A 24,882-nucleotide genomic window follows, 5' to 3' on the forward strand; every position below is an offset into this window, starting at 1 on the left:
CAGAGCCAAGAGTAACTGCTAAGCATTGCCAGGTGCGGCCCAAGAACAAAAAATAAATAAATAAACCTTGTTCACTTTCCACCTGACACCATCATCTACCCAATCCTCTCAGTTTGTACCCAAATTATTTTATTGGCCAGAGAGACAACACAGAGCTGCCTTACACGTAGCCAACCTGGGTTCAATGCCCAGCACCTATGTTCCCCCCCCCGTACACCCCAGCATCGCCAAGAATAAGCCCTGAGCAGAGCCAAGTGTGGCCCCAAAGCAAACAAAATATTTATTCATTTCCAAGTGCAAACTGCGACGCTGAAACTGCTCAGATAACCCAGATTCGGATACAGACCCTCCTGGAAGTAGGCGCTCCCCGGCAATCCATCCAGCTGCGGGCTGGAAGGGCTGAAGGCACAGCACCGCGCTCACGGCCGGGAAGAAAGAACTGCATCCCTCCAGGGCTCCCGAGCATCCCGCGCCCGACTCTCGCTCAGGAGCGCGTGCCCCTGGAAGATCTTCGGAGCTGGGCGGGCTCGGACTTGACCGCTGCTGCATCCTGAGGGCCAGGAGGGTCCTGCCCAGCTCCCAGCTCCCGGGGAGCTGGCCGGGGAGCTGGGAAGCAGGAGAGAGGAGGAGCTGCTTTGCGCTACCCTTAGCAGACCAGAGCTGGGTGCGCCTATCGCGGCGCACAAGGCCCGGTCCTAGGGGAGTGTCACCGCCAAGCCGAGGAGGGATGCCCGGGCCCGGGCACCTGTTCCAAAGCCAGGACTCAAGAAGCCCGAGTAGCTGGGGCCCCTCCCGGGACCTGCCGGACACGCCCCTCCCCAGCCGGCACCAATCAGCGTCCGGAGCGACGCCCGAGGCGCGGGGGGAGCCGGGCCAGCAGCCAATCAGCGCCTGGGGGGCCCGAGGCGGCGCCTCGCCCGCCCCCTCGCCCCGGGCCCGCCGCCCCGGCTGCCGGGGGAGGCGGCGCCGCGTGCGGGGCGTGAGAGCCGCGCGGCCGGGCCGGCCGGAGCGGGGCGCGCGTCCGCCTGCGCTCCGCCTCCGTCCGGGGCGCGGGAGCGAGGCCGGGAGGCGGGGAGGAGCGGGCCCCCAATAAAAGGCGGCGCGGCCGCCCCGCCCCACCCCGCGGCGGCGGCAGGCCGGCGGGCAGGCAGGCTCGCGCGGCGCGTCCCTTCCCTTCCCTTCCCTTCCCTTCCGTCCGGCCCGCGCCGGCGGCGGGGAAGGAGCGCGCGGGCCCGCAGCCCGCCCATGGAGGCTTTCCCCTGGGCGCCCCGCTCGCCCCGCCGCGCCCGCGCCCCCGTCCCCGTCCCCGCGCCCATGGCGCTCGTGCCCAGCAGCCCCTACGTGAGCACCCCGGGCCCGGCGCACCCGCAGCCCTTCAGCTCGTGGAACGACTACCTGGGGCTCGCCACGCTCATCACCAAGGCGGTGCACGGCGAGCCGCGCCTGGGCTGCGCGGGCAGCGGGGCCGGCGACAGCGACGGCGTCGGCGTGGTCGGCCTGGGCATCGGCCTCGGCCTCGGCGTGGGCGTGGGCGGCTCCCCGCCCTCCTCGTCGTCGTCGTCCTGCTGCTCGCCTCACGCGGGCGCCGGGCCCGGGGCGCTGGGCCCCGCGGCGCTGGGGCCGCCCGACTACGACGACGACGCTGACGGCGACCGCGACGACGGCGACGGCGACGGCGACGAGCCGGGCTCCCGGGCCCGCTGCCTGGGCCCGGGCGCGCTGGAGCTGCGCGCGCTGGAGCTGTGCGCCGGCCCCGCCGAGGCCGGGCTGCTGGAGGAGCGCTTCGCCGAGCTGAGCCCGTTCGCCGGCCGCGCCGTGCTGCTCGGCTGCGCGCCCGTCACGGCCGAGGGGGCCCCGCCGCGCGAGGAGCGCGCCCCGGCCTGGCTCGCCGAGCCCCGGCCGCCCGCCGCCGCCGCCCGCCTGCTCAAGCCCGAGCTGCAGGTGTGCGTGTTCTGCCGCAACAACAAGGAGGCGGTGGCGCTCTACACCACGCACATCCTCAAGGGCCCCGACGGCCGCGTGCTGTGCCCGGTGCTGCGCCGCTACACTTGTCCCCTGTGCGGCGCCAGCGGCGACAACGCGCACACCATCAAGTACTGCCCGCTCTCCAAAGTGCCGCCGCCGCCGCCCCGCAGCGCCAAGAAGCTGCGCTGAGCCGGCCGAGGCCCGCGGCCACCTCTCTCCCCACGGGGAGGTCGCCCCGAATGTGGCCCGGGCCAGGAGGGACGGCGGGGATTTCCTTTCGCGGCCCCCGCCCAACCCCACGTCCCAGCGCCGAACGTGGACCCATCCCCACACGGGCACGGACATCTATCCGGCCCCGCCGGCTGCACCGTCGAACCGTTTGACTAAGCGCGTCGCTCGCCAAGTTGTCTGGAGCTGATCTCCAGATCGCCACGGAGGTTTCGTTTCATGAAGGGAGGCACTGGACTAGCCCTAGAATATTTTGTTTTTCTTTTTAAGAAAAGCCCACGGAACGGATAAGGGGCGATTTCATGGACCGTGGTGGGCTTGTCTGGATGACTTCTTTGTTTTCGAGTTTGGTTCCTGGTCCTTCCTTCATTGGTGGTTTGTTTGGTTCCAGGCGAAGCCAGTTTCTGAGAAGCGAAGGCTTCAGCTCCCCAGTGTTGACTTGGTGGGTAGTCTAGTCCCCCCTCGTGACTCGTGGGTCCTAGCTGGAGGAGGGAAAAGTGCAATCTGTACCGGTGGTAGAAGAATATGCCTCCTCCTCATTTTATGTACCAGGTATTTTATTACTGAACTAGCGGTTTTTCATCGTTAAAAATTGTGCCAACCTATAATCATATTGTGTATACTTGGGAATGGTGCTGTTTAAGAAGGTTGTGTATTTATACAATATCAGTATATGAATTAACCTTGTCTACAACTTGGCTACTTGGGCCTTCTGTCTGAACACTACCGGCTTGCAGGTTGCAAACATTCTTGAAGGGCTGAGCGCAGGACTAGCTTCAACCCACCCCACCCACCCCCAGTTGCTCTCAGGGTTCCTAGAGGGAGGGATGCTCCTACCCAGCTGGTACCTCTCACTAAGTGGAAAAACAGCCCTTTGAGGCCCGGAAGGTTCCAATCTGGCCAAGACTGCGGGGGAGGACAGGGCACTGACTGGCTTTACGCACTTGTCATTTATCCTCAAATGAGCAGCACTGACGGGAGGTGCTCGTCTGTTTCGGGAACCCTGCAGTTCCCAGCCTAATGTTGACTCCAGTGTTCTTCTTAGAATCTATGACCTTCTACCCTCTCCTTGTGCCATTGAGCTACCTACCCATTTCAGTACAGCCCCACCTGAAATCCGAAATCAACCATCAATAGGTCCCAGGCGTGTAGAGGCTTGAGAGGTTAGGCCTCTTTCACACCGAATAGCTAATTCTAACACAGGCTTCATAGCACACTCCAGCGATGTGAGCCTTCTTGATTAAGAGCAGGTTCATCAGAACTCATCTGAACAAATTTAGATCCACTCACTGGGGACCTAAATTCAAGTGGCTTTATACAGTTGGGTGAATTAGTTGCTTTTGTTTTGTTTTCCATTAAAGACATGGCAGTTTTCTGCTTTGGAGCCGTTTTAGCTCAACACAGTTCGGCAGACTGCCACTACACGGCTCCCCCTTCCGGGTTTAAGCGTTTATATTCTCCAGACCTGAAAAGCCAGCTGGTGCAGAAGTCAACATAGCCACTTAAGAGTCGAGGTCTTTCCCAGGTCTAGGTGTGTGGCTTTACTAGAAAGATCCCCGTGATTTGATAAGCCAAACAGTATGTGTGCAGGGTAATTTGATACTGACACCCACTCAATGTTGGGAACATGCTGGAGAATTTGAGTTTCTGGAAAGGAGGGCCTGAATCTGACGCCCAATGCCAACAGACACAATACCCTTACTAGCTGGACAACCCTATCAATCTACTTTAAAAGAAGCCAGAGCACATGAAGTGAGTCAAGAGTTTTGTCTCGCATGTGGCCAACCTAGGTTTAATCCATGGTCCCCCAAGCCTGCCACGAGTGATGACCCCTGGGTACTGAGCCAAGAGAGTTCTGAAGACAAAAACAAGACCCGGCTGAAGATGTACGTGGCCACAATATCAAGTCTTGCTGTCACTGTCTCCTCTCAAATTGGGATCAAAGAAGTCAAAATCTTTTGGGACAAGTTAACATAGCAGGTAAGGTAAGGCCTTCCGCCTATCATCGTGGTTGGCCTGGGTTCAAACCTCCGCACTGTATATGGTCCACCAAGTATCCCCATAAATGAGTACAGGAATAATCTCCCTCCCTTCTTTCACAACTTTATAGTTTGGGCGAGGCTCCAAACTGACCTAGGGGGTGGTCCAAACAACCAATCAAAAATGATTAGGAAACCAGTTCTCCCACTGTGGAGGCAGAGCTTTATACCTATACTTTTCTGGTGGCTTTAGATTTCTTTGAATTCTCATTTTTAACAAGTCCTTTTTGTGGAACTCCAAGGTTAAACTGTAATCACAAAGAACATTCAACATAAATTTGTAGTGAGCCAAATGGTAAGAACTTAAGTTTTGGGGTCAGAGAATCCCTAGGTGAAGGGCATGTTTAGCCTCTGACATACCCATTAGATGCAGGAGGTTCTCCCTCCCAAGACCTTTAGAACCATTCCTGGGACCTGATAGGCAGAAAACTGCTCGGAGACCCAGGAGCTTCCTGAGGACCACTGGGTAGACGAGGGGAAGTGGTTCTCAACATCAGTTCTAATACCACTGTTCCTCAACGCAACCTCAGCCACGTTCCCCCAAAGGTGGGACCAACCATAGGTCTTGGTTTGTTCTCTAGTGAAGCCTACCTCCACTCCATCGGCATTTTGAGTATCTAACCAGGTAGACATTTATGAGCCTAGTTTATGAACCTCCTCGGGTTCACCTGGATTAACTTAAATAGGACTTTCACTTTTATTTTTTGATTTTTTGGGCCACACCCGGTGACACTTAGGGGTTACTCCTGGCTAGGGGGACCATATGGGACACGAGTACAAGACACTGCTCCGGCCCCAGGACTTTCACTTTATAATAGAATCCAAGCCTGGGCCCCGCCCCCCCCCAGAAGCCATCACTACCAGAAATGAGCTGAGGAGAGGGGAGGAGTGTGCAGGGCCATGAGGGGTTCTGCAGCAGGGGGTCTTCAGGCCTCTCGACTCTGGCTCCAAACGTGAATAAATTTGGCTTTCAGTCTCACATCAAGTACCCATAACTCAGCCAAACAAACTTCAAGGAGCTGCTATATGTTGTGCACTCACTTCTACTCTAGCAGCTTGCCTCAGCATATTTCAGCTCCAAGTTCTTTAACAATACTGAAAGACTCATAAAACTTTTTTTTCAAGGGGCCGGAGAGATAGCATGGAGATAAGGTGTCTGCCTTGCATGCAGAAAGACAGTAGTTTGAATCCCGGCATCCCATAAGGTCCCCCGAGCCTGCCAAGAGTAACCCCTGAGCGTCGCCACATGTGACCCCCCCACCCCCAAAAAGACCAAAAAAAAAAAAAAAAAAAAAAAACTTTTTTTAAAGACTTCCATTTGTTTAAAATAGCAATAAGAAAGGAAATGTTTACTTTCATCACTGGCAATATGGAACCGGAAAAGTTGCATCTTTTTTGCAAAAGCACAATATTCCTTCTCTCGTCCTGCAGCAGGACCAGGAGGCATCAGCAGCCATTCTCGATGCTCAACCTCAGAAATTGGGGAAGATTGGGGGGGGGGGGGGGGGGGGGGGATAGCACAGTGTGTAGGGTGTTTTGTCTTGCACATACAGGTGACCTGGATTCGATCTCTGGCATCCCAAAAGGAATGATCCCTGAGCAGAGCCAAGAGAAATCCTTGAGCAGTGCCAGGCATGACCCCAACCTACCTCCGCCAAATTAAATCAAGCACCAGCACAGTCACTAGGAATCTAAAAGCACCGTTCTTAGAAATTATATTTCACACACACAGAATTTGCAAGCACCATTCTAAGAAATTATATTTTACTTACATACACACCCCGCTTAGACAATGCAGTCACATTTGCTTTGTTTCAATCTACTTTCTTTGATACTATAGACCTGAGACATTGGCATTGTAAGATTCAGGCAAGATCCAAGTACTGTACCATACACACACACACACCCCACACACCCCAACCATATTTATTGTAGACCTGAGACATTGGCATTGTTTAAGATTCGAGCCAATAAAACTCCTCTGAACATGCAGGCTCTCTCTTACAAACAAAACATTGTCTATGACCACAAACCAACACTAAAATTCTGTAAGTGTTTTATTTATCATTGAAGAAAAACCACAGCAGCAAGTTCTGTGTTGGCTTCAATAAGACCAAATAGTTACTCTTTAACATAGATACCACATTCAAAAATTGAAGTCAACACAGTCGTTACTACAAATTACTTTTTCAAAAGAATCTATGTCCTGGAAAGAAAGAAAATTAAGAAAAAGAACTTAAAACAATTCCTCCAAACCACACATTTATAAATATTGTCTTATTTAAAATGTTTGAAAGGCATTAATGGAAAAGCAGTTTGCTATTGGAAACAGAAGGAAGTCCACCAAAGTCCCCCACATGCTCTAAAACTGCAAGGCTGCAGCTGTTGTGGATCCACTCAGCAGTACTCTTGTCATCAGTGACTATAACTTGTTTTATACTCACCTTTGAGTCCAACCTATAGAGAATTCCACTGTACTCAATGTTTACTGCACTGAGCGTAAACCTAAAAACTTGCTACATGTGGAGTTAATAGTAAATACCTCAGCTACATAAAGGTATATCTCAACTGCTAATGGTGTGAAAACTGTTTTAGCAACCTGCTTTAATAAAGTCTTCAAATCCATTTTCTATTAACAGAACCTTACCTCATTCCAAATTAGTATCAGACATTTTAAAATCAAAAGAAAAATATGTCAGTTCTATGCCAAGATACAGTTGTGTTACTCAATATCTGAAGGGTTCACATTTCAATTTTATTTTTTAGTTTTTCTTTTTTGTAAACAAATGATTGATGAAATAATGCAACACCTTAAATTCCAGAAAATGGCATGGTATTCCAACCTTCTGTGGATACGGTGCATGATCAATCTATTATATAGGATTAATACAAGTTCATGCTTTTTTTGTGTGTGTTATGGTGAGGACATTAAAGAATCCAACTGAGACTGATTGAAGCACAAGTCTAACAATCCTCAAGTGTAATCAAACCTATGCAGGACAGGAGCTGGAGCCGCTATCGAGACTTAGCGCCGTACTGTGGTCCATCCTTCTTCATCAGTCTCATTTTTAGTACGACGAAGAGATTCCTTCTCCTTGTCAGCTCTCCAAGAGGCCTTTTCCTTGTCACCACTCTCTCGTTCTCGATCTCTCTCTCGTTCTCTCGTGATTGCGGGTGGAGGAACACGCCGAGGCGCATCCCGCTCTTCTGCCCTCTCATCCTTCCTGTCATCAGCACGTCTCCAAGAGCTTACTAAAATGTCAAAAAAAAAAAATTTAAGTTTGCAGTGCATTCAGCCACTAACATTTTTTGGGTTCAAAAAAAATCCAAAATATATTCACTTTATTGCCCCCCATACTCCTATTGTAAAAATCCACTAATTATGATAAATGCTGTATCATTTTAATTCAGCTGCTTGACAAAAACTTTATAAGAATTTGCCAAACAATAATTCAATGGCGGGGCCGGAGAGATAGTACAGCGGTAAGGCCTTTGCCTTACATGCGGAAGGTCGCTGGTTCAAATCCCAGCATCCCATATGGTCCCCCAAGCCTGCCAGGGGTGATTTCTAAGCGTAGAGCCAGGAATAACCCCTGAACATTGCTGGGTGTGACCCAAAAACCCCAAAACCCCCCCCCAAAAAAAAAAAAAAAAGAATTCAATGGCCTGGAAAAGTAACGTAACAGCAAAATGCATAGAGCCAGGAGTTACCCTCGAGCACTGCTGGGTGTGACCCAAAAACCAAAACCAAAAACAAAAAAAGTGAACGGGAAAAAGACCTTTGATTAATGTTACAGATTTAATAAATTAGGCAGATAAAAACTTAAAGGGACCAGGGATGTGGTTCAGTAGTAAGTAGGAGCCGGAGAGATAGCATGGAGGTAAGGCGTTTGTCTTTCATGCAGAAGGATGGTGGTTCAAATCCCGGCATCCCATATAGTCCCCCGAGCCTGCCAGGGGTGATTTCTGAGCATAGAGCCAGGAGTAACCCCTGAGTGCTGCTGGGTGTGACACAAAAACCAAAAAGAAAAAAAAAAAAAAAGTGGGCCAGAGAGATAGCACACTGGTAGGGCGTTTGCCTTAGACGCAGAAGGATGGTAGTTCAAATCCTGGCATCCCATATGATCCCCAAGCCTACCAGGAGTGATTTCTGAGCTTAGAGCCAGGAGTAATCCCTGGGCACTGCCAGGTGTGACTCAAAAACAAAACTAAATAAATAAAAATAACAAAGTATATGAAGCCAGGAGATAGAGCACAGCAGTAAAGCATCTGCCTTACATGCAGCTGACCCGGTTCAATTCCCGGCATCCCATATGGTTCCTGAGCTTGCCAGGAGTGATTTCTGGAACAGAGCCAGGAGTAACCCCCAGAGTATCACCAGGTGTGGCCCAAAAACCAATCAATGAATAAATTAATAAACAAAGTATCACGGTTACAAGAACAGAAAAGACATGTACAACTTTTTTTTTTTTTGGGGGGGTTTTGGGCCACACCCGGTGATGCTCAGGGGTTACTCCTGGCTATGTGCTCAGAAGTTGCTCCTGGCTTGGGGGACCATATGGGACACCGGGGGATCGAACCACAGTCCGTCCAAGGTTAGCGCAGGCAAGGCAGGCACCTTACCTTTAGCGCCACCGCAACTTTTAAATAACTAACATGAGGCCAGAGACAGTACTGGGGCTAGTATGCACCTGAACTAGGTTCAATCCCTAGCATTCCACATGGTTCCCCAGAGCACTACCCAGAGTAATTTCTGAGTACAGAGCTAGAAATAGCCCCTGAACATTGCCAATTATGGACCACCAAGACCAACTAATCTCCCCTCCCCCCCCAAAAAAAATTTGCTTCCGCCATTATGTCGTTGTGGATACCTGTTCAATTTATTCTATTAAATAGTTAGAATTATAGATGTGTTAACTTTGGTTGTTAAAGTCTAATTGTGTTTAAGTCTTAGTAGCAAATTCTAAACACTAATTCACTCTTTTTCCTTTCCTCCCAAGACAATGTCCTTCAATGACCTTTACCTTCTTCGCGCTCAGATCGCAGAGGGGGACCTCTTCGGTCTCTGTCATCTCGTCTTAGATCACGTCTTAGATCATCTCTTTCACGACGACGGAGGTCATCTCTATCATCACGGCGACTCATCTCTCTCCAGCTTGACGCTTCCTCCGCTGGTCCTTTTCTCCAGCCACCTTCATCCCTAGGGTCATCAAAATAACAAGTCAGAGACTCAGAGTAAGTGAGCAAAGTAAACCTGAGTCCAGGCTGTGGCTCAGAGAAGAGGGAAGGTTAAATCCCTGAACAAGACATGACTGATGCTTCAAAAATGAAGACCATATGAGAACATCTGACTGGTCCTATGCCAAGATTGCAGCCACTAAGGACACATGCCCATTTAATTTATACCAGGACCTCGTAGAACTGAGCACATTCCACAGCAGCCACAATGTGGATCAGCAGCCACAATGACGGGACACATAACTATACTGAGTGAACTCATGTAAGCCATTTTGGTGAGGCATTTCTGTGATCATTTAATGAGTGATAGGCCAGAGATATGCTCAACAGATCACTGGGTTTGCTGCTGGCACCTAAACACAGTAGCTGGACCGCCACCCATCCCTCCTCCCAGAACACAGTACAAGCTATGAATTTTGCCCAATAGGTTGTAACCGGGAACCAAACCTGGGCCGTCTGAAACGATCTTCTCGGTCCCCATCTCTCTCTCTGTCTCGTTCTCTCTCAGACTCCTTGTCATTTTCATCCCGGTCTTGATGATCTCGTTCTTTCTCTCTCTCCCAGTCTCGTTCTTCTGGAGGTCTTGATTCTCGAGGTGGACCCCAACTATCTTCTCTGGCCTTTTCTTTCTCTCTCCATCCACCTATTTTTTTTTGAAAAAGCAAAATGTTTCCGCTTAAGAAACACTGAGTGTTGTTTCTAAAAGCTAACTTAAGGGACTCCAGTCTAGAAACTATATACATATATATACATATATATATATATATATACATACATACACACACACACATATATATATATATGAGAGAGAGCAAGAGAGAGAGCGAGAGAGAGCAAGAGAGCTCAGTGGTAGAATACATTATCATCCCTGGAACAAACAAACAAAAGAACACTCCAATCTCAATTAACTAAACACTGAGGCTATTTTACATCTCATTTCACACTATCAGCAGCTCCTACTTAGAATTACCATTGTTTTTCTACCACATATAGAAAAGATAATATAGTCTGGGTTGTGTTTTGTAGACAGAGAATTCAATATAAGTCTATTAAGACAAGGGTCGGAGAGAGAGCACAGCCACATTTGCCTTGCAAGCAGCTGACCCAGGACCTAAGGTGGTTGGTTCCAATCCCGGTGTCCCATATGGTCCCCTGTGCCTGCCGGGAGCTATTTCTAAGCAGACAGCCAGGAGTAACCCCTGAGCACTGCTGGGTGTGGCCCAAAAACCAAAAAAAAAAAAAAAAAAGTTCAAGAACTAAAACTTCATAAAGCACGCTGTTATTGCAACTATTGTCACCACGTCTAATAAAACTGTACTAATTTAACTCATCCCATCCTACTAGCTGAGTCCAAACAGAAGGTGAGCACTGCTAGTGTGGTCTCAAGAAAATAGTCCAAAAAGACAAATTATCAGACAAGCAAATAATGGAAGCAAGAACTAAAAGTGACCAAAATGGCTAAATCATGAGGTCCAGGATACAGCACCCAAGGACATGTGTTGCAGACAAAAATCCCAAAAGGCATGAATAAAGTGCAGGAGGTATGGCATACCTTGCCTTCCAGTCCACCCCAGTTCAAGCCCTGGCACCCAATAGCCAGCCCAGAGCAGCACCAGAGAGTACACATAAGCACAGAGCAAGAAACTGGCCATGGTGGTCTGAAAAATGAGTAGTTCCAAGAATGAAGTAAATTTCTTCCCCTCGTGTACACCACCTCATGTTGCTATTTCACTTTTAGTTCTTGTCTAAAGAGGTTGCTTCAAGGCACAATCTAAAAGGTGAGAGTGGGACAAGGAAAGGAGCCACCGAAGTAGCAAACAAGGAAAAAGAAGAATTAAGCAGCACAGCGTGAAGTTGAGGAGTAAAGGTAGCTACAGAGGGCAGGTGTGGCTTGGTGGTCTCAGGCAAGAGCTGGGATTCCCTGGGTTTGTTCCCCTACACAGCCTTATGAACACCAGCTACACACCAGTTTGTCTAGAAACCCTGTTCCTAGAGCAGACACAGTCCAAGTTGCCCTATTACTAAAACTGAACTTGTGGCCACAAAGCCCTTTCCCTGCTGGCAGCAGCTCACCTGGCCTGACAAGCGGCCTCCAGGGAGCTGGCCTGTCATCGCCCCTGCGGAGACCCCGGTCGTCATCGGCCCGCCTGGAGAGACGATCATCATCCATGGTCCTCCATGGCCCCCGGTCCTCATCAGCGGCCCGCCTGGACATCCGGTCCTCGTCCGCAGCTCTCCACGGTCCCCTGTCGTCGTCCAGACCCCGCCGAGGCCCCCGCTCCTCGTCGGCACTACGCCAGGATGGCCGTTCATCTTCAGCTCCTCCTCGTCGTGGGCCCCGCTCCTCATCCAGCCCTCGCCGTGGGCCCCTGTCCTCGTCAGCCATGCGCCAGCTCCCCCGGTCCTCATCCAGGCCCCGCCGCGGGGCTCTGTCTCTGTCGTCCTCGGCGTGACGCCAGCTCCCCCGGTCTTCATCTCCCACCCGGCGGAGTGGCCGCTCCTCATCAGCACTACGCCAAGAAGGCCGTTCCTCATCAGGCCCACGCCGGGCAAACCGGTCCTCGTCGGGCCCACGCCGGGGGCCTCGGTCATCATCCAGGCCCCGCCGGGGCACACGGTCCTCATCAGGCCTGAGCGCAGCCTCACGCTCTTCATCATCTCCCAAACGCCGCGGCCGGTCTCGCTCTTCCTCTCTCCGGTGGGGCCTCTCATCATCCCGCCCTTCACCGCGCCTCCACTCCCTGCAGGGCAGAAAGCAGTGGGGTCAGATCAGCCTAAGGAAAGCACAGGGTCTGGAATAACACTTCACTCACCCAATCCCACTGACCCTAAAGTGTATTCTCATTAGAAAATACAGAGCTGGGGCCGGGCGGTGGCGCTAAAGGTAAGGTGCCTGCCTTGCCTGCGCTAGCCTAGGACGGACCGCGGTTCCATTCCCCCAGCGTCCCATATGGTCCCCCAAGCCAGGAGCGACTTCTGAGCGCATAGCCAGGAGTAACCCCTGAGCATTACCGGGTGTGGCCCAAAAACCAAAAACCAAAAACCAAAAAAAAAAAAAAAAAAAAACAAGAAAATACAGAGCTGCAAACCCCCCCAATTATCAACAGAGGGCCCGGGGAGATAGCACCGCGGCGTTTGCCTTGCAAGCAGCCGATCCAGGACCAAAGGTGGTTGGTTTGAATCCCAGTGTCCCATATGGTCCCCCGTGCCTGCCAGGAGCTATTTCTGAGCAGACAGCCAGAAGTAACCCCTGAGAACCGCCGGGTGTGGCCCAAAAAAAACAAACAAACAAAAAAAAAGTATAGATGCACTTTACCTTGGTGATTTCTCAATCTATTAGTTTGATCTTTCAAATCAATCACTTTTAAACTACTTTTTGAGATGTTATTACCCTAATATCAATCAATACTATTAAGGAATAAAAAATACTTGAAATACCAAAACCAGTCTCTCAATGTTCTTCAAATTCAAAGTAAGGTATAGTAATGTTGAAGACAACTAGGAAATACATTTCTGGAACCCTTAAGACTCAGATTTCTCCGTGCTGTGCTGTCCTTTCCTACCTCTAACACAATAAACCAAACAGCCACTCCAGGGCTCTGTAACAGCCGGAGTTGTTTTTCAGACCCCACTTACTTCTCTGGGGGGCCTCTCCGCCACTCTGAGTCTGGTTCTGGGCCTTTTCTCCACGTGCCCTCTGAGTCTCTATCGCCCCAACGAGAGTCCTACATTGACCAAACAGAAACATTAAATTAGTTAACTCATTACCCGCGCTTGCTTCAGATAGTTTCGCACAGTACTCAAATGATCTTTAGGACCGAGCAACATGTAAGGAAGCATATATGCCTTGCACAGTTGACCCAAGTTTGCTCCTTGGCACCCTGTTACCCTCCCCTCAACTTCCTACTTATCTTACCTACATAGTGAGACCCTTCCACATCTGAGAGGGGTCTGTGGTTGGTAATTGGAGTGGCCTGGAGGAAACGTGAAAGAAAAGCAACAGGAAGAGAGGGGGAAGAGAGAGATCAGAGAAAGCATGGATGCAGAGGAGCAAGGAAGAGGCTGATTAGCTTAGAAGCTTTGAAATATGCACATGGTGGTTAGGGCCTTAATAAAGCTGGATGTCTCCTAAAACTTCACTGGACTGCTGTGATCATCTCTTAGCCTTTGTCCTGAACTTAAAGACCCCGCTAGGTAGCAGGGGTTGCAGGCACCGAGCCGTGATGATCATGGCCTCACCATCCACCGCTAGGACTATATTAATTAATACTTAATACTACAGCAGCCCATATGTTCCTTCAGGAGTGATCTCTGAGCACAGAAACAGGAGTAAGTTCTGAGGATCACTGCGTGAGTGTGACCTAAAAAAAAAAAAACTTGGGGGCAAAACTTAAGCCCTTTAATATTAAATTTAATATTAAAAAATTGAGGGCCTGGAGAGATAGCACAGCAGTGTTTGCCTTGCAAGCAGCCGATCCAGAACCTAAGGTGGTTGGTTCGAACCCCGATGTCCCATATGGTCCCCCGTGCCTACCAGGAGCTATTTCTGAGCAGACAGCCAGGAATAACCCCTGAGCAATGCCGGGTGTGGCCCAAAAACCAAAAAAAAAAAAAAAAATTGAGGGCAGGAGTGATAGCGCAGCGGTAGGGCGTTTGCCTTGCATGTGGCTGATCTCTGTTTGATCCCCAGCATCCCATATGGTCCCTCGAGCCAGGAGCAATTTCTAAGCACATAGCCATGGGTAACTCCTGAGTATCATTGAGTGTGCGCCCCCCCCCCCAAAAAAAGGAGTGGGAAGGAGAAAGGAGAGGGGGGAGGGGAGGGGAGGAAAGAAGAGAGGAGAGGAAAAGGGAAGGGAGGGGTGGGGGAAGAGAGAGGAGGGGAGAGAAAAATGGGTATTATATAGGGCCAGAGACAGTACAGCAAGTAAGCCCATGAACATGTCCAGGCTAGATTAGATAGATCTCTACCACCCCAAATGGTTGGTCTCCAAGCATCACCCAGACTGAATACTTAAGAGCCAGGAATCGAAAAAATGAAATTAAATGAAATAAAATAAAATAAAATGGGGGGGGGGGGGCTGGAGAGATAGCATGGAAGTAAGGCATTTGCCTCGCATGCAGAAGGACAGTGGTTCAAATCCCGGCATCTCATATGGTCCCCCAAGCCTGCCAGGAGCAATTTCTGAGTGTAGAGCCAAGAGTAATCCCTGAGCGCTGCCAGGTGTGACCCCCTCAAAAAACAGCAACAAAGAGCCAGGAATCTCTAAGCACCACTAGTGTGCCACAAAAATAAACAATACAATAATAAAGAAAAAGAAACATGCTGAGCCTAAGCAACAATCTGGTTCATAAGGTGCTAGTTTTGCACTAACCACCAAGGTTTAAGTCCCACACTACACATGTTCTCCCCCCACCCAAGGCTGTCAGGAATAATCCCTGAGAGCAGACAGGAGTAAGCCCTGGAGCACTATATGGTATGCCCCCAAACTGATTTGTTTTTAATGATGGTGTCTATGCTTAACATGGAATCAGAGAAAGCACAGAAATCACTGTCATACAAGTCTCCTTGGTTACAAGGAGAGAAACTCCTCACCCAAACTTTGCCCCATCATTGTTCATTCTTCAAATTACATCATCCTCAAGGAAATTTTGCTTGAATATTGAATAGTTTTACTGCATATATGAGAAACTCAGACCTTATGAAATTAAACAAAACAATTGTTTTTCCAGTTAGACACAGATTTTTAAATCAGCTAATAAAAATCAACAGAACAGGCCCTCTAACAGGGCTGGACCAAAGAACTCAGAAAGCCAAAGCAATAGGAGACTAGGTTAGTCCTGAGAACATTCCTACCAAAAATACTTCACACTCCTTAAAAAAATTTTTAGGGGGGTGGAAGGGAGAGATATGGGAAGGATTAAAAAAAAAAACACCACCAAAAACTTGTTCTGATTGCCTATCAGAAATTAAAGCAAGATTTTAAGTGATATGGGAATCTTATTAGGTACAGAACAATATGGACAGTTTGAGACTTAACCTGAGATTGAATGTTTGTTTTTTCCCACAAGTCCCCAAAGGAAGAACAATGTTCTCAGCAGGACAGAACTATGAGACTACCAGGGTCAGAATTCACACCTTCTTTTTTTTTTTTTTTTTTTTTTGTGGTTTTTGGGTCACACCCGGCAGTGCTCAGGGGTTACTCCTGGCTCCATGCTCAGAAATTGCTCCTGGCAGGCACAGGGGACCATATGGGACGCTGGGATTCGAACCGATGACCTCTTGCATGAAAGGCAAACGCTTTACCTCCATGCTATCTCTCCAGCCCCAGAATTCACATCTTCTTTCCTTTTACAGAACACTAACCCATGCTAATGCTGGCCACAAATTCCTCACTTTGCTAAACCAGATTTTTTCCCCTCCTGTGTGAAGCTGTCTTTGAGAAAACAAAGCACACCTGATTACAGCAGGCAATGGTCCAAAATTAAAATAGAGGTCAATAATTAATTTGAAATGAGGCTGGAAACACGTGTCCTGTAGAGAATCAATGAGCATCACCAAACCAAATCTCTGTGCTCACCTTTCTAGAAAGCGGGTCCTCACCAAGTCTTCGCTCTTCCTCTCTGCGCCGTTCCCTTTCTTCAATTTCCTGCTCCCTTTGGCGTTTCTTCCTTTCTACTTCTTCCAGTTTCTTCACTCGCTCCTGGTATTCCCGCAACTCTTCCTCACGTTTTGCCCGTTCTGCACGCTCTTTCTCTTCGCGCTCTACACAAAGAATTATGGTCATACACGGTGCTCCCAAGGCAGGGGATAGCACAGAGCATACCCTAGCAAGGCACATGCCCTCCCAAGCACTGCCAGGAGTGATCTTTGAGCAAAAAGTCAGGAATAAACCTGAGCACCGCCAACTGTGGCAAATGTGCTTACTTGTCCCTATCTTTCCCCCACACTGGGGTTATTTTTGTTAAGAGGCAGAATGTAAACTCTTAAGACTTTCTAAAATAATTGACTGCAGGGTAGAATACTTTCCTTTAAACTCTATTGATATTTCCCATTAAATATAAAAGTATGGGGCCAGAGCAATAGCACAGCAGGACATTTGCCTTGCACACACTGACCCAGGACGGACCTGGGTTTGATCCCTGGAAATCCATATAGACCCCCGAGCCCGGAGCAATTTCTGAGCACAGAGCCAGGATTAACCCCTGAGCATCACCAAGTGTGGCTCAAAAATAAATAAATAAATAAATAAAAGTATTTGGGGGTTGGAGAGATAGCACATGAGTAATGCTTTTGCCTGGCATATTACTTAATTGTTCACTCTCCAGCACCCATAGTTCCCTGAGCCCTACTAGGAGTGCTCCTAATGCAGAGCTAGAAAGTTCTGAGCACAGCTGGGTATGGCCCAAAAAACAAAATAAATAAAAGTCATAGTCGTAGTATTTGAGGGCCAGATGGCTCATTTAGCAACGCATATGCTTTGCACCCAAGACAAGGGCCCATCCCAGCACCAGAGAATATCAAACACCATGGGTGTTGGGTGTAGGGGGTGAGCTGTAAGCCATAAGAAAACCCTGAAAACTGCTAGGTGTGGTCCAAAAGACAAAAATTGTTAAGCTACAGTCACAGCATTGAGCTTCGATGCAATCCAAGATTAAAACACTTGCCTGGCACACAAATACCACCGCGATCCTAATCATGGCTCAAGTCTGGGAACCACACTTACAGAGAACTGCCAGGCCAGGACCCTGAGTAGGTAGGGGCAGGAGAGGCGACAGGGAAAGAACACTGAACTACACAGCATTTTTCTGAGTATTTACAAAATGTGATCAGGGTGTGAAGAGGCTCCTCAGGTCTTAAGAAATCCTGATAACCGAGACAGGCTCCTTGAAGGCAGGGTCCCGATTCCCCATCCTGTGCCAAATCACGCCACATCCCCCCCAACACTAGTCACCTTTCAGCATCTGCTCCTCAGCCCGCCGCTGCTCCTCCTCCTCCTTCTCTCTGTAATAAGTGATCTTGCGCTCTTCCTTCCGTTGCCTCTTTCGTTCCTCCAGGCGATTGTGTCTTTCTTCTGCCAGTCGCTCTTCAAATTGTTTAAGTTTTTCCTGCGATTGAACGATTACGAAGAATAAAAATTTTTGTTTCTTTTGTTTTTTTTTGGGGAGGTGGGTCACATCCAGCGGCACTCAGGAGTTACTCCCAGCTCTGTGCTCAGAAATCGCCCCTGGCAGGCATGGGGGATCATAGGGGATGCTGGGATTCAAACCATCATCCAGTCCTGGATCAGCTGCATGCAAGGCAAATGCCCTACCACTTTGCAATCTCTCTGGCCAAGAACAGAACTTTTTTTTTTTTTTTGCTTTTAAGGGCCACACTCAGTGACACTCCGGAGTTACTCGTGCCTATGTGCTCAGAAATCACTCGTGGATTGGGGGACTATATGGGACGCAGGGCGATCAAACCACGGTCTGTCCTAGGCTAGTGCCAGCAAGGCAGACACCTTACCTCTAGCATCACCGCTCCGGCCCCAAGAACAGAACTTTTAAGAAAACTACAACTCAGATTCTGTTCAATATCAAATCCAGACCTTAATGTGAGATAGGTTCTACCACTGAGCAAATTTCTTAAGACTTGAACAGAGAGAGGGGGCTCTTGTTTTGCAGCATGGCCTACCCTGATTCGATCTGTGGCACCACATGTGGTCCCTCCAGGCAGTTGGCCTTGACTGACTTTCTCTCTCGTCGTCTTCTCTCTCTCTTACTCACTCACTTATTCTCACTTTCTTATACCCAAAGGAAAAAACACCTTGATTGATTTCTGGCTCAGAATTAGTAGAATTAGTAGACACCTGGAGGGAGGGAATGTTTTTACACAGGCCTGTTCTCAGACAGCAGTTTTCAGAGGAAGTTGGGGACCAACGCTGAACAACATCCCAGTCAGCCCCAGAACAAACATCAAAACAAACAAGAACCCTAAGAACAAGGGCGTTGAGTTCAAGAGGTGGAGCAACAGGGCTCTCATAATAAAGCTAACTAACTCATTTACTATGACTCCTAACTCACACAGTTCTCCACGCACTGCCAGAGTGGGTCCCCCAAAAAATAAAAAATTCTGAAGACATATATTGCAAACGCAGGGATCAAACGTATATATAGCCTCATACACATAAGGCAGGTGGTTCTATTGCTGAACAATATTCCATGGCCATACCATGAAATTCTTCCAGTGACATATTTTCCTCACAAATCAGAAATCTTTTTTTCTTCCGTTTTTGGTTTTTGGGCCACACCCGGCGGTGCTCAGGGGTTACTCCTGGCTGTCTGCTCAGAAATAGCTCCTGGCAGGCACGGGGGACCATATGGGACACCGGGCTTCGAACCAACCATCTTTGATCCTACATCGGCTGCTTGCAAGGCAAACGCCGCTGTGCTATCTCTCCTGGCCCTACAAATCAGAAATCTTTTAATAATTACTTTGGAATTTAGACTTTTGAAATTTTTACCTTTTGGAATTCAGAAACAAAAACTTTTGTCAAAAGCAAATCTTAGTACTCTTTCACCTTGAAAATTCTATTTTTAATATGGTCTACAAAAAAAGGTAAAATTTGGCCCAGAGTGATAGAACAGCGGTTGGGCGTTTGCCTTGCATGCAGCCAACACAGGACAGATGGGGTGATTCGAATCCCGGCATCACATATGGTCCTGAACCTGCCAGTAGCAGCTTCTAAGCGCAGAACCAAGAGTTACCCATGAGTACTGCTGACCCAAAAACCAAAGAAACAAACAAAAAAGGTAAAATTTGATTACATGGCCTACAAGGTATTTTTTCAAAATATTTCTACAGAACAAAGTAGTAGAGGGGGTCACGGTGCTTGCTTTGCAAACTGGGTCAACCAGTTAAATCACAGCATCACAGAAGGTTGGTCCTCTGGCACTGTCAGTACTGAATCCCTAGTTAAACATGACACTTTCCCCCCAAAAGAAACCAAAATACGGGCCAGGAGAGATAGCACAGCGGCGTTTGCCTTGCAAGCAGCCGATCCAGGACCAAAGGTGGTTGGTTCGAATCCCGGTGTCCCATATGGTCCTCCGTGCCTGCCAGGAGCTATTTCTGAGCAGACAGCCAGGAGTAACCCCTGAGCACTGCCGGGTGTGGCCCAAAAACCAAAAAAAAAAAAAAAAAAAAAGAAACCAAAATACTGTTTGAGAACTAGAAACCTAGCTCAACAGGCAGAGCAGAGTATGTGAGCACCAGGTTTGCTCAGGGCTCTATACACTGGAGGCCTTACCCTCTGCTTAGCTGTGAACAAGCCCAAAGCACTACTGTCAAACCAAAAAAAACTGAAGGACGTGAGAAACAACAAAGCATTAAGGTGTTTGCCCCAAGTTGGCCAAACCCATACTACATATGGTCCTGTGAACCCAACCAAAAGCCAGCCCTAAGCAAAGCTGTGTGTGCCCTAAGAACAATGAATTTGCCAAAACAAAACAAAACAAAAATTAGTCAAAACGAAACAGTTCCTGGTAAGCAATTTCCCTGAAACCACAAAGCTCACCTCATAAACAGACTGCCGAGCTGCCTTCAGTCGCGTTACAAATAAATCCCTGTCTTCCAGCATCCGTGTCATGCGGTTCTTATGTTCCAGAGCTTTTTCTCGTTCTAGCTGCATGGTTGTGATCTGCAAAGACATGACACATGGTTCAAGTTAAATTTCAAAACATCGGGGCCAGGGGCCGGGAAGGTGGCGCTAGAGTTAAGGTGTCTGCCTTGCAAGCGCTAGCGTAGGACGGACCACGGTTCGATCCCCCCATGTCCCATATGGTCCCCCCAAGCCAGGAGTAACCCCTGAGTGTCAAACGGGTGTGGCCCAAAAACCAAAAAAAAAAAAAAAAAAAAAAAAAAAAAACATCAGGGCCGGCAAGGTGGCGCTAGAGGTAAGGTGTCTGCCTTGCAAGCGCTAACCAAGGAAGGACCGCGGTTCCATCCCCTGGCATCCCATATGGTCCCCCCAAGCCAGGGGCAATTTCTGAGCACTTAGCCAGGAGTACCCCTAAGCATCAAATGGGTTTCAAAACATCTCCTAATTTACCCCCAAATTGCTGACAGGTGTTCTTGAATTACTAGCATTATCTGGCTCCTCCTTCTACTGTGGGCCATGAAGACTGGCAATGCCAGGAAACTGGAAGAATACCTCAAGGAAAGGGCTCTATTATTAGAAACACATCTATCTACAGTCTCAGAAGCTACAATCATGATGTAGCTAGGGCACCATGATACTAGGGATCAATCCTGGGTCAGCCATGTGCAAAGGATATACTCTATCTGCTGTAATATCACTCTTGTCCCTAAGTAACCTGTTTTAAATACAAGTTTTATTAAAAATTTTCTTTGGGGGGTGGGGGTTTGGGCCACACCCGGCAGTGCTTAGGGGTTACTCCTGGCTACCTACTCAGAAATAGCTCCTGGCAGGCTCAGGGAACCATTATGGGACGCCGGGATTCGAACCAACCACCTTAGGTCCTGGGTCAGATGCTTGCAAAGCAAACACCCTTGTGTTATCTCTCCGCCCCACCCCCAAGTTTTATTAAGAATTTACAACCTTGGGACCGGACCGGAGAGATAGCATGGAAATAAGGCATTTGCCTTTCATGCAGAAGGACAGTGGTTCAAATCCCAGCATCCCATATGGTCCCCCGTGCCTGCCTGAGCATAGAGCCAGGAATAACCCTGAGCGCTGCCAGGTGTGACCCAAAAACCAAAACCCAAAACCCAAAACCCAAAAAAAAAAAAAAAAAAAAAAAAGAATTTACAACCTTGAGCCAGAGCAATAGCAGTTTTGGTATTTAATCCCTGGTATCCCATATGGTCCCCTGAGCCCATTACGAGTTAACAACTGAGCACTGCCAGGTGTAACCCAAACAAACAAAAAAAGGCTTGCAGCCTAGCATCAAATAGAAAAGGCTGGAGACATGAGGATTAACATAAGGGTTAAGCAAGCAGCTGACCCAGTTTGAATTCCCAAGCACCACCTCAGTTTCCCCTGGACACTTAAAATGCCCACTCCTTGTCAAAAGAGAGCCATGACCAGCACCTGGCACTGTAGGGCATGTCCCAAACACTATGAAGTAAAATTAAGACTGCTCTGTAAGCAAAAACAAACAACAACAAAAAAAAAAAAAAAAAACTGCCATATTACTGATCCTATTTCTCCAAACTGTTCAATATAGGCAAAATGAGAGACAGAAAGGAATCAGTGATGGCTTGGCCAGTTAGTAGAGAAGAAATGGGAAATAACTATTAACTGGCATCACGTTTTATTGGGAATGTTCTACAAATTCAGAGTTACACAATTCTATTAAATATTTGATAAAATTTCAAGTATACGGTGTCCCAGAAACTACCAGGAGCAACTTTCTGAGCACTGTGACCCATTAGTAGTGCTCGAGCACCTTTCATGACCCCAAAATAAAAATCCTCTCTCAAGTATGTAGTTGTTTCCACACTTAACTAGTATCTGTGTAGTTAACTAGTATCTGTGTCCTCTGCATTCTCCAGGTTCATTTTTTAAATCTAGGAAAGTATCTTTCTACTTGTTAGGCTACTAACAAAATACAAAATAAATCCATTTTTACTAAAAGGATTATTGATTAAAGCTTCCAAACTAAAAAGTAATAATTTTAAAAAAAAACTTACTCCGGGGCCGGGTGGTGGCGCTGGAGGTAAGGTGCCTGCCTTGCCTGCGCTAGCCTAGGACGGACCGCGGTTCGATCCCCCGGTGTCCCATATGGTCCCCCAAGAAGCCAGGAGCAACTTCTGAGCGCATAGCCAGGAGTAACCCCTGAGCAGCACAGGGTGTGGCCCAAAACACCAAAACACCAAAAAAAAAAAAAAAAAAAAAAAAACACTTACTCTTTCTTCTTCCTGTTGTTCCCACAGATCCATGTCTTTTATTCTCTGCTCTTCATAAGCACTCTTTATCAAGGGGATTTCTTCCAAACGTTTAGCTCGTTCAAAATAGTCAATCTGAAAGAGATGAAAACAGTTTATTAAAAAATAGAGAATTGGGACTGGAGAGATAGCATGGAGGTAAGGCGTTTGCCTTTCACGCAGATGGTCGACGGTTCGAATCCTAGCATCCCATATGGTCCCCTGAGCCTGCCAGGAGCAATTTCTGAGCATAGAGCCAGGAGTAACTGAGCACTGCCAGGTGTGACCCAAAAACAAGCAAACAAAAAAAAAGAACATCTCTACTAACTTAGCATGTCACATCTACTGCAGGGCCCAGAGAGATAGCACAGCAGAGTTTGCTTTGCAAGCAGCCAATCCAGGACCAAAGGTGGTTGGTTGGAATCCCGGTGTCCCATATGGTCCCCCGTGCCTGCCAGGAGCTATTTCTGAGCAGATAGCCAGGAGTAATCCCTGAGCACCGCCGGGTGTGGCCCAAAAACCAAAATAAAAAAAAACTTATGAACAAGCAATATGACAACCACTAGGACCCCACATAGTTCCCAAAGCCCCAGCAGGAGTGATTCTTGAACAGAGATAGGGGTAGGCAAAAAAGTAAAAAATAAAAACACCTAATTATTTTGGGCCGGAGAGATAGCATGGAGGAAAGGCGTTTGCCTTTCATGCAGAAGGACGGTGATTTAAATCCCAGCATCCCGTAAGGTCTCCTGTGCCTGCCAGGGGCGATTTCTGAGCCTAGAGTCAGGACTGACGCTTGAGCATTGCCAGGTGTGACACAAAAACCAAAAACCAAAAAAAAAAAAAAAAAAAAAACCCACAATACCTAAGTATTTTACGACATGCAAATCCAGCCCTACTGGTTTTCTCTAGAAAACATGTCACATGAAGGGCTGGAGAGAGCACAGCAGTGGATTCCTGGCAACTCATATGGTTTCCCCCCCACCCCCGAAGCTTGCCAGGAGCATTTCTGAGCAGAGTCAGGAGTAACCCCTGAGCATCACTGGATTTGACCCTAAAACCAATCATTAATAAACTGCTTTAATAAAGAAGTCACATGAGGGCCCGGAGAGATAGCACAGCAGCGTTTGCCTTGCAAGCAGCCGATCCAGGACCAAAGGTGGTTGGTTCGAATCCCGGTGTCCCATATGGTCCCCCGTGCCTGCCAGGAGCTATTTCTGAGCAGACAGCCAGGAGTCACCCCTGAGCAACGCCGGGTGTGTCCACAAAAAAACCAAAAACCAAAAACCAAAAAAAAAAAAAAAAGAAGTCACATGAAAGTGATGGGGACAGGACAAGGAGGGGCATTGTCTATAGTAGAGGCATTCAAATGGAAGGTGTCAATGAAATGTGGTAAAGAATTATGAATGAAATCCTATCAGCAAAACAACTATAAACCACAGTATAAAAACATTTTTTTATTTTTAAAAGTGTTTTTCAGGGGCTCAGAGAGATAGCACAGTGGTGGGGAGTTTGCCTTGCACATGACCGACCTGGGAGGGACCCAGTTAGATTCCTAGCATCCCATATGGTCCCCTAGCCTGCCAGGGGTGATTTCTGAGTGCAGAACCAGGAGTGACCTCTGAGTAATGCTGGGTGTAGCCCCCAATTAATCAATGAATGGTTTAAAAAATAAGTGCTTAAAAGAAAGTGCTTTTCAAATCAGGAGCAATATAGTACAGTGGGTTGGGCATTTGCCTTACATGAGGCAGACCCCAGCATCCCTTAAGGTCTCTGAGCCAGGGTTAAGCACCGAGTCGCTTCCAGATACGGGCTCTCTCCTTCTACCAAAAAAATGCCACTAGGGGACCAGAATTATATTACAGGGTGTAGGGCCTATTTCCTGCTCGCAACAGCTAATAGTCTCTCCTAGCAGACTGGTGGGTGGAAGGCAAATGCCCTATCCATCTCTCTCCCCCTACACCCACTGGTGAAGGGACTGGTGTTTAAATACTGTTTAAGAACTTAATCATGGGGCTAGAGATAGCATGGAGGTAAAGCGTTTGCATTTTATGCAGAAGGTCGGTGGTTCAAATCCCGGCATCCCATATGGTCCCCTGAGCCTGCAAGGAGCAATTTCTGAGCATAGAGCAAAAATAAACACCACTGAGCACTGCAGGGTGTGACCCACACACACAAAAAAATAAATAAATAAAAGAACTTAATCATAATTACTTCATTTCATGGTGTCTGAATTTTCTTTACAAAATATTTTTCCCAACCCTATTGATTTGGAGACAATTCCCAAGCCCAGAGCATTATGACTTGCTTCCAAGGTTAAGTTCCTTTCCTGAGCACAGGGTCCTGTAAGTGAATCTCCCAGTAGTCAATGGTTGATCCCCAGCTTCCCCCATGTGGCTTCCCAGCACTACCAGGAGTGATTTCTGAACGCACAGCCAGTAATAAGCCCTCAGTATTGCCAGATGCGACACCCCAAAATGAAAA

The 24,882-nt window shown here is 48.2% G+C and overlaps 2 protein-coding genes across 2 annotated transcripts in view; one reads left to right on the top strand and one right to left on the bottom strand.

Moving 5' to 3' along the window:
- The first annotated feature begins 1,245 nt into the window (after positions 1 to 1,245).
- Positions 1,246 to 2,154, top strand: NANOS1 (nanos C2HC-type zinc finger 1). Its single transcript, XM_049790444.1, has one exon. The coding sequence runs from the start codon at positions 1,246 to 1,248 to the stop codon at positions 2,152 to 2,154; it is 909 nt and encodes a 302-aa protein (XP_049646401.1).
- A 4,812-nt stretch (positions 2,155 to 6,966) lies between these two features.
- Positions 6,967 to 24,882, bottom strand: part of EIF3A (eukaryotic translation initiation factor 3 subunit A) — a 46,602-nt gene continuing 28,686 nt past the window's right edge. Inside the window, exons 14-22 of the mRNA XM_049764535.1 lie at positions 22,384 to 22,497; positions 20,030 to 20,152; positions 17,426 to 17,579; positions 16,052 to 16,236; positions 13,107 to 13,195; positions 11,544 to 12,211; positions 9,918 to 10,113; positions 9,257 to 9,432; positions 6,967 to 7,484 (exon numbers count right to left, since the gene is read on the bottom strand). Of these exons, the coding sequence (XP_049620492.1) occupies positions 7,258 to 7,484; positions 9,257 to 9,432; positions 9,918 to 10,113; positions 11,544 to 12,211; positions 13,107 to 13,195; positions 16,052 to 16,236; positions 17,426 to 17,579; positions 20,030 to 20,152; positions 22,384 to 22,497 (1,932 nt within the window). The 3' untranslated portion in view covers positions 6,967 to 7,257. The remainder of the gene's footprint in view (positions 7,485 to 9,256; positions 9,433 to 9,917; positions 10,114 to 11,543; positions 12,212 to 13,106; positions 13,196 to 16,051; positions 16,237 to 17,425; positions 17,580 to 20,029; positions 20,153 to 22,383; positions 22,498 to 24,882) is intronic.

Source organism: Suncus etruscus, chromosome 17 (genome assembly GCF_024139225.1).
Source record: "Suncus etruscus isolate mSunEtr1 chromosome 17, mSunEtr1.pri.cur, whole genome shotgun sequence".
Taxonomy (NCBI): Eukaryota; Metazoa; Chordata; class Mammalia; order Eulipotyphla; family Soricidae; genus Suncus; species Suncus etruscus.

What these genes read in the sequence shown, in the direction of transcription:
- NANOS1 (XM_049790444.1), top strand. Translation starts at nt 1,246, where the DNA reads ATGGAGGCTTTCCCCTGGGCGCCCCGCTCGCCCCGCCGCGCCCGCGCC.